The 9607-nt window shown below is 45.2% G+C and overlaps 1 protein-coding gene across 1 annotated transcript; it reads right to left on the minus strand.

Moving 5' to 3' along the window:
• Positions 1-737: 737 nt before the first annotated feature.
• On the minus strand, positions 738-1769 carry LOC123411751 (transcription factor bHLH78-like). The gene is made up of 3 exons (XM_045104718.1): positions 1425-1769; positions 1061-1306; positions 738-949 (listed from the first exon to the last, which is right to left on the minus strand). The coding sequence occupies exons 1-3, from the start codon at positions 1767-1769 to the stop codon at positions 899-901; spliced, it is 642 nt and encodes a 213-aa protein (XP_044960653.1). The 3' UTR covers positions 738-898.
• Positions 1770-9607: the final 7838 nt, after the last annotated feature.

Genomic DNA, 9607 nt, shown 5'->3' on the forward strand with positions numbered 1-9607 from the left:
AAGTCTCCCATGTTTGCAAAAGTCAAATTTGAAATATGTTAAGTACGAAGATAAGGAAGCATAAGGTAAAAGAAGATACAACAGGAAATTTCAAAGGGTCCAGTGGTATATTGCTGCCAATAAGCACCATAAGTTTATGCAATAGTGCATCAAAGAGGCACAAAAATAATACTCCCTCCGTCCGGAAATACTTGTCATAAGAATGGATGTATCAAGATGTATTTTAGTTCTAGATGCATCCTTTTTTATTCATTTGTGCGACAAGTAATTCCGGATGGAGGGAGTAGATATGTCGATCGTTACTCATGAGGTAGTATGAAATAACCTAAAGGAACTCCAAAAAGTGTATCACCAATACAGTAATTTTACTTCCTACACAGTAGATACATACGAAAAATACCAAGCAATCTTTCATTGACTGGCACCTCTTTGGGAAGAAGACGAGGTAAACCCATGTCACACTAAACATGTGGGGTAAATCCTATAAATATAAGTCCATTACTTCATCCAAACAGATCACATTATGCCAGTGAACAGCTAAAGACCATTGGGAAACTAAAGATGAGCTATATGATAGAATACCATATTGTAGTAATTCAACAGTATAGAATACCAGATTCCATCGTATCATGCTCACTGTTATTCAGCTATTTATATGTGTTTGCCGCAACAAATTCAGAGACATTCTACACCAAATCCACACTACCACACCTTTTCAGCCTGCGCAGCAGCTTTGGCAGATATTCCGATTAGCTTCTCTTTTCCAGCGAGCTGCCCTTTCAATTTCTTCTCACGCAGAGCCTACAACGAAATCGCATTGAAACAAAAAAAATGCCAATACACGCTTTTCAATCAGCAGAAATAGCAAAGCAACGAGCGCTGGACTCAACGAGTACACTTATAGGTCCTGGAGCATCTTCATCTTGAGGGTGATCTTTTCTCTTCTAACCTGTTGTATGAACCCACAATTGAGGACAACGAGTAAAAAATTGTACTGACAACTTTTCATTCAGACAGCTAAAAGAGACGTTTGAGAATAAAATTTCAGTAGAAGTATTACCCTCCCAGCAAGGCTGTGGCTGTCGGTGGCCTGGCCTCTCCTGGCCCGAACGTGGACGTAGTCCCTGGGCGGCTCGTCCGCCGCCGGCTGCTTGGACTTGGAGCCCTTGCCCTTGGCCTGCTTCCGGCCCCTCTCCCCGCCGGCCGACCCGTCGCTGGCCGTGGCCGCCTCCTCCTCCACCTTGGGCCTCACCGTCTCGTCCTCAATTTTGCATTTCTTCGAGTCCGGCCCCGTCGCCTCCACCATCTGCAAACCAAATTCCGGCGTCACCTTCTGGTAGAACCTTAACCAACCAGCAAGCTAATGCAAGGTAGAATTTTCTCAACAACCGAAAGAATAAAAAGTCCATGGAAACGGAGCACACCTTGGCGAAGGTGGCCGCGGCCTCCTTGCCCTTGGCGGTGCCCGCGGCGGGCGCCTTCCGCTTCTTGGCATTCGCGCCGTACGTCCACGCCGGGTCAGAGACGGAGGAGCCCTCCCGGGACACGGTGGCGAGCTCCCCGCCGCCCCCCTCCGCGGGCCCAAACTGGCCGCCGTTTCCGAAGCCGTGCATCCCGGCCGCCCGGTCCCCGAACATGGCGGTGAGCCCGGCGGCGCTGGCGCCGCCGGCACCGCAGAGCGTCTCGAAGAAGCCGGCGTTGAGGCCCGGCATGCCGAAGTCGAGCCCCACGGTGCCCGCGAGCAGGCCGGAGACGTAGTCGCCGTCCATCTCCCTGGCTGGCCGAGCGATGGAGGAGCAGAGGAGAAGATCAGGACGAGAGGAACTGGTCGACCTGCGCGACCGGATCGCCAGCCTGCTGCTGCTGCTGCGCGTCCGGCTGGTGGTCGTCGGCGAGGTCGGGCGAGGAGGAGACCCTGCGCGCCGAGGAGTTGGCCGAGGAGGAGGAGGAGAGGAGCATGGAGACCCTCGCGGCGGTGGTTGTTCGGGCCGGGGGAGGGAGGATGAGGACGAGAGATGGCTTGCTAGGTTTGGGGTCGTGGGTGGCAGGGATATTTTTTTTTTGCAAAACTACTAATGGCGCACCAGCTGTGGTGTGCCATTACTAATGAGGGTTACTAATGGCGCACCAGCTGGTGGTGCGCCATTAGTAGTTTTGCAAAAAAATTTTTTATAGTAGTGGCGTCCCACCAACAGATGCGCCATTAGTAACCCTGGTTACTAATGGCGCACCAGCTCTGGTGCGCCATTAGTAGTTTTGCCAAAAAAATTATAGTAGTGGTGCACCACCAACAGATGCGCCATTAGTAACCCTGGTTACTAATGGCGCACCAGGTGGTGGTGCGCCATTAGTAGTTTTGCAAAAAAAATATAGTAGTGGCGCACCGAGTGTGTGGTGCGCCATTAGTGTCCATCACACTAATGGCACACCTGCACATGGTGCGCCATTACTATATAGTAGTGGCGCACTACTTGTCTGGTGCACCATTAGTGTCTATATCATCTATAGCCCTTTTCCTAGTAGTGCCCCCTCTTCTGCTATATGAAGGGTTTTGTCTGGAAAAAAATCAAGAGGAGGCTTTTTCGTGGATTCGCCGCCGCCACGAGGCGAAACTTGAGCAGAACCAATCTAGAGCTCCGGTAGGACGAACCTGTCGGGGAAACTTTCCTCCCGGAGGGGGAAATCGTCGCTATCGTCATCACCAACACTCCTCTCATCAGAGGGGACACGTCACCATCAACATCTTCATCCGAACCATCTCATCTCCAAACCCTAGTTCATCTCTTGTAACCAATCTCCGTCTCGTGACTCCGATTGGTACTTGTAAGGTCGCTAGTAGTGTTAAATACTCTTTGTAGTTGATGCTAGTTGGATCACTTGGTGGAAGAGTTTATGTTCAGATCCTTGATGCTACTCATTACCTCTCTGGTCATGAATATGCTTATGCTTTGTCAGTAGTTACTTTTGTTCTTGAGGATGATGTCATCTGTTCTTCCCCTTGCAACGGCAGCAGAAGAATGCTGCTAGCACTCTCTGACAATCGAACTAGAAGAATGTTGTTGATGGCCCACCAGCGCGTGGGATCGTAGCCGTTTTCGAGGGTAGAGTATTTGACCCAAATTTTTTAGTGCGCCAGACAGGAGGTGTAGTAGCTGAATATGTAAGATTCAACCACACCTGAAAGATTAGTATCTGCAAGCAAAGTAGTACGATAACAACGGTGTGAGAAACGATTTGTTGACACGGCAGACTATTTCTAACGATTGTATCAATGGCGCCAAGTTGCCTCGTTGACAGAGATTGTCATTTCCCGTCAACGACCATGGAATCAAGATTGTAGTAGGTAGCAGCAGTGTAACGAGCAATAGTAGCGGCAAGGAACAGTAGTGGTGACAGCAGTAGCAAGTAGCAACAGTAGCAAGCAACAGTAGTAGTAACAGTAGCAGCAGAGCAAGACAAGTAACATCAGATGCAACAGTAGTAACAGCAGTAGTAGGACAACTCGTAGGCAATGGGTCGGTGATTTGTTTGGATGATATTCATCTTGCAACAGTTATAACACGGAGAGATATGTGGCTAGCTCCCGTTCGTCAATGTGATGTAGGCATGCATTTCGTGTGTCGTCATACGTGCTTAGGGAAAATAACTTGCATGACGTCCATTGTCCATCCCTCCCGTGGCAGCGGGGTCCAAAAGGAAACTACGGGATAGTAAGGTTCTCCTTTTAATAAAGAACCGGACCAATGCATTAGCACTTGGTGAACACATGAACTCCTCAAACTATGGTCATCATCGGGAGTGGTTTCGGTTATTGTCACTCCGGGGTTGCCGGATCATAACACATAGTAGGTAACTACAACTTGCAAGATCGGATCTAAAACACATATATATTGGTGACAACATAATAATTTCAGATCTGAAATCATGGCACTCGGGTCCTAGTGACAAGCATTAAGCATGGCAAAGTAGTAGCAACATCAATCTCAGAACATAGTGAATACTAGGGATCAATCCCCATCAAAACTAACTGGATTACATGATAGATCTCATCCTACTCATCACCGCCAAGTGAGCCTACGAATGGATTACTCACGAACGACGAAGAGCTTCTTGGAATTGGAGAGGGAAGAAGGTTGATGATGACGATGGCGACAATTTCCCCTCTCCGGAGCCCAAGACGGACTCCAGATCTGCCCTCTAGATGAAGAACAGGTGCTGGCGGTGCCTCCGTATCGCAAACGCGACGAAAACTTCTCTTTCTATTTTTTCTAGAACAAAAGTGAACTTATAGACCTGAGGTTGGGGGTGGCAGAGCTGTGTGGGCCCCACAAGCGTGCCCACCGCCACCAGGGGGGTGGTGGCGGAGCCAGGGCTTGTGGCCCACTGGGCCACCCCCTGAGGTGGAACTTGGCACAGATATTTTTCATATTTTCCAAAACTGCTCCCCGTAAATTTTCAGGACGTTTGGAGAACTTTGATTTCTGCATTGAAATAACACCAAGGCAATTGTGCTGAAAACAACGTCAGTCCAGGTTAGTTCCATTCAAATCATGCAAATTAGAGTCCAAAACAAGGACAAAAGAGTTTGGAAAAGTAGATACGATGCAGACGTATCAACTCCCCCAAGCTTAAAACCTTGCTTGTCCTCAAGCAACTGAGTTGACAAACTGAGAGAGAAAGAAAAACTTTGACAAACTCTGTATGATCTTGTTGTTGCAACTATGTCTAACTCATAACCAGAATTTCAGCCATATCACAAGTTAACCACATAAGCAAATGACACAAAGGTCTCACGGTAAACTAATATCAATGGCATAATCAGCTAACGAGCAAATCATAATGAGTTTCAAATACCAACACTTCAATCAAAACAAGCATGAAGCAATATGAATAGGTGGTATCTCGCTAGCTCTTTCTGAGACCGCAAAACATAAATGCAGAGCACTTTCAAAGATCAAGGGCTGACTAAACATTGTAATTCATAGCAACGAAGATCCAGTCATAGTCGTACTCAATATCAGTCAAAAGCAAAGCATAAAAATGACAGAGGTGCTCTCTAATTGGTGCTTATAAAAGAGGAGGATGACTCAATAGGAAAGTAAATAGACAGGCCCTTCGCAGAGGGAAGCATTGATTTGCAGAGGTGCCAGAGCTCAAGCTTTGAAAACAGAGATAATAATTTTGGGTGGCATGCTTTCATTGTCAACGCAATGACCAAGAGTTCTCAATATCTTCCATGCTACTCATGCTATAGGCGGTTCCCAAACAGAAAAGTAAAGTTTTAACTCCCCCACCACCAATCAATCACACTCCACGGCTAGCAGAATCCTCGGGTACCGTCCATACTAACATCAATCCGGGGGGAGTCTTGTTTTACACTTATGTTTTTGATTTAAGCGTGGAACTGGGCATTCCAATTACCGGCCCCTTTCTCGTGAATGATAGTGAATAAACACATGTCGAGGATAACACTCCTAGCATGGAAGATACCAATAGCCCCCTGTCATCACATGAGCGGTTCGGGCATGCAAAACAGATTATTTCTTGAAGGTTTAGAGAGTGGCACATGCAAATTTACTTGGAACGGCAGGTAGATACCACAAAGAGGTAGGTATGGTGGACTCTCATAGAAATACTTTTGGGTTTATGGAAGTGGATGCACAAGCAGTATTCCGCTTAGTACAAGTGAAGGCTAGCAAAAGACTGGGAAGCGACCAACTAGAGAGCGACAACAGTCATCAAGATGCAATGAGTTTGACTAACATTGAATGCAAGCATGAACAAGATATAAATCACCATGAACACAAACATCATAGAGGCTATGTTGATTTTGTTTCAACTACATGCATGAACATGCGCCAAGTCATGCCACTTTAAACATTCAAAGGAGAATACCATCCTATCATACTACATCATAGTCATCTCAAAATCTATGTTGGCAATCAAGACAAACCATTATAAGCTCTTAGCTAAATAAGCATGGCATAAGAAACTATGATCTCTAAGTTGTCATTGCAAACATGGTTCTCTCACAACAAAGCCAAATCTGGGTCGACAAGCTAGTCATATTTACAAAAACAAAATAGATAGAGTTCATACCATCTTTTCAGTCTCAGTCACTTCATCATATATCATCATTATTGCCTTTCATTGGCACGATCAAACGATGTGAACGATAATAAGCGCATTGGACTAAGCTGAATCTGCAGGCAAACACGAAGGAGAAGACAAAGTAATATGGCTCTTTGAAAGCTAAACGGGTAAGCATGTAAGAACCAATAAACATTGTAACCAATATCTTCTACCTTGACACAAAGAAAAAGAAAACTATTTACACGGGAAAGCTCCCAACAAGCAAAAGAAGAAAGAAAAATCTTTTTGGGTTTTCTCAAAAGGACACAAAACAAGAAAACAAAAAAACGAAAATAAACTAGCATGGATAATACAGTGGCAAAGTGTGAACACCGGCTAACAAAGCGAAAGCGTAAGCTTGAATGTAAAGTCGGTGAGAACACGTACTCCCCCAAGCTTAGGCTTTTGTCCTAGCTTGGTCTACTCCCATGGATGGTCCTGGCGAAACCCAAAGTCATAATGGGTGTTATACGGGAGTGCTGCAGCCACTGCCTGAATAGCTGTCTCGCGAAGTCGAGCAGCCGTCGCCTCCCTCTCATACTCCTCTGCCTCTCCTATGGTTATGTAGTATCTTTATTTTACCTAAAAGTCAAAGAAAGCAGGAGGAGGAAGGGTGATATGAAAAACACGCTGCCTGTTAAATATCAAGCGGTATAGGAGGGATCCATGATCTCTCTTAAGGAACTGGTAGCGTGTTAGAGCAACACGATCAAGGTAGGTTGTACGGAGAGGAGGGTCTTCTGGACGGATGGATACTCCAAGAAAATTTGCTAAGCATGTAGCATAAACTCCACCAAAGAAATCCCCCTCACTGTCATTTTTATTCAGCCTCCTTGCTATTATAGCTCCCATATTGAAGCTCCTGTCACCTGTTACTACGCTCTTAAGGATACTGAGGTCGGAAGCGCATAGGTGACAATGTGCACCCTTGCCTTTAATGCACCTACCTATGAAGAGGGAAAGGTAGTGCAAGGCAGGGAAATGGATGCTTCCTATGGTGGCTTGCGTGATATCTCTGGTTTCTCCAACAGTTATACTAGATACAAAGTCTCTGATCGAAGACTTAGAAGGATCATTAATACTACACCCATCAGGTATCTTGCAAATCCTATTGAAATCCTCCAAATCCACGGTATAGGATTTATCGTACAGATCAATAAGTATGGATGAGTCACGGCCAACTGAAAATTTAAATCTACGCACGAAAGAGGCAGTGAGCATAGCATACTGTTCACATTTATCTGAGAGGAATTCTTCTAACCCGGCATTGCGGACAAGTGTATCAAACTCATCCTTGAAACCTGCTTCGATAAAGAATTCATTGGAAGGCCATTCACATGGTTGTACCGGTGCGTCCCTCAGTTGAAAAGGTTCGGGCTCCCGAAAACAAAGACGAGGACCCTTCTTACTTGAGGAACCACCATGAAACTTCCTCCTGAACATAATTTCCTTTTGCTGAAATTTTTGAAGTTCAAGAGAAAAGTGAATGAAGACCCACCACACCTTGTAGCAACTACTCCTACTAGTGCCTAGAGATCGTATCACGCGCTAAAACTACTTGGGACTAGATAAAATCAACATTTCTAGGTCAAGAACAGGGCCACCAAGGTAGCAAGAATACGCGAAGGATAAAGCACTAGAGCAAAAACTAATTGGACCAATGGAGGAGTCACTTACCAAGGAGTAATTTCCCCAAAACGGTTCGGAGAATGGTGCTTTGAGCAAGGAGATCGAAAATCACGGCCAAATGAGCAAGAACACGGGTTTGAGCTGCGATTTTTTTTCTGGAGGTGGAAGAAGAGGCTGGGAGCTGGAATGAGTGGAGGGGGTCCCTGTGGGCCCCACAAGCTTGCACTCCACCACCAGGGGGGTAGGTGGCGGTGGCAGGGCTTGTGGACCACTGGTCTGGTCCCTAGGCCAGCTCTCAGGCCCAGTAATTTTCAAAAATTCCAGAAAAAATCATACTAAATTTTCAGGACCATCGGAGAACTTTTATTTTCGAGGTATTTTTCTCCGGGACGCTAAAACAGAAAATTGGAAAAGCTAAACTAATTCTATCATTTTTCTTCTAAGCAAAAGAAAATGAAAGCTTAAAACAGAGGTATGTGACTCTTTGATTCATCCATTTCATGGTCATCCAAAGAAATCCGTCAATGGGATTGATCAAGTCCTTATGACAAAACCTTCTCGAATCGCAAGAGAGAATGGAGAATTTTCGAATAGCCACTAAGTCACCTCAATGGGGATATGTATCTCCCCAACAAGAAAATCATACTTCATCTTGACACGAGGAATAGGGCATTCAAAGCTCCCAATAAGAATCGATGAAGTCTTTTCGATAGCATTGATGCAATGTACTTGATATCGTTTCTTCGGGAAGTGCACTATGTGCTCCTTACCGTTGACATGGAAAGTGACATTGCCTTTGTTGCAATCTATAACAGCCCCTGCAGTGTTTAAAAAGGGTCTTCCGAGGATGACAGCCATGGCATCCTCCTCGGGAATATCCAAGATAACAAAGTGTGTTAAGATAGTGGTGTTAGCAACCACAACAGGCATATCCTCGCAAATGCCGATAGGGAAAGTAGTTGATTTGTCGGCCATTTGTAGAGAAATTTCAGTGGGTGTCAACTTATACAATTCAAGTCTATGATAAAGAGAGAGCGGCATAACACTAACACCGGCTCCAAGGTCACATAAGGCAGTTCTTACGTAGTTTCCTTTAATGAAGCAAGGTATAGTGGGCACTTCGAGATCACCAAGTTTCTTAGGAGTTCCACCTTTGAAAGTGTAATTGGCAAGCATGGTGGAGATCTCAAGATCTGGTATCTTCCGTTTATTAGTCACGATATCTTTCATGTACTTGGCATACGGAGACATCTTGAGCATATCTGTTAACCGCATCTGCAGAAAGATGGGTCTTATCATCTCAACGAAGCGCTCAAAATCCTCATCATGCTTTTTCTTGGATGGCTTAGGAGGGAAGGGCATAGGTCTCTGAACCCATGGCTCCCTTTCTTTACCATGCTTCCTAGCAGTGAAGTCATTCTTATCGTATTTCTTAGGTTGTGGGTTATCAGGATTAACTGTAGGTTCAATCTCCACATCCTCATCATTGCTAGGTTGAGCATTATTATGAACATCACTGTCCATATTGTCACCAGGTTCATGTTCATCACCAGATTGTGTTTCTGCATGAGACGCAGAAATATCATTAGGTTCTTCCGGTGTGACAGTTTTTCGTGAACTGGCATGTAAGTTTCTATCATCCTTCTTCTTCTCCTTAGGATGACTGGGTGTATCAGCATTGATTCCTTGAGAATCTTGATCAATTCTCTTAGGATGACCTTCAGGATACAAAGGTTCCTGAGTCATTTTGCCTCCTCTAGTAATGACTCTGACAGAGTTGTCATTTAATTCATTGAGCAAGTCATTCTGAGCTTTAAGTACTTGTTCTACCTGAGTAGTAATCATA

The sequence above is a fragment of the Hordeum vulgare genome, chromosome 7H, assembly GCF_904849725.1.
Source record: "Hordeum vulgare subsp. vulgare chromosome 7H, MorexV3_pseudomolecules_assembly, whole genome shotgun sequence".
Taxonomy (NCBI): domain Eukaryota; kingdom Viridiplantae; phylum Streptophyta; class Magnoliopsida; order Poales; family Poaceae; genus Hordeum; species Hordeum vulgare.

Excerpts from the sequence above, each read along its gene's own strand:
- LOC123411751 (XM_045104718.1), bottom strand. The coding sequence starts at position 1,769 with ATGGACGGCGACTACGTCTCCGGCCTGCTCGCGGGCACCGTGGGGCTC. Across the intron at positions 1,307-1,424 it reads CCGCGGCCACCTTCGCCAAG|ATGGTGGAGGCGACGGGGCC; the intron begins GTGTGCTCCGTT and ends TTTGGTTTGCAG. Across the intron at positions 950-1,060 it reads GCCACAGCCTTGCTGGGAGG|GTTAGAAGAGAAAAGATCAC; the intron begins GTAATACTTCTA and ends TTCATACAACAG.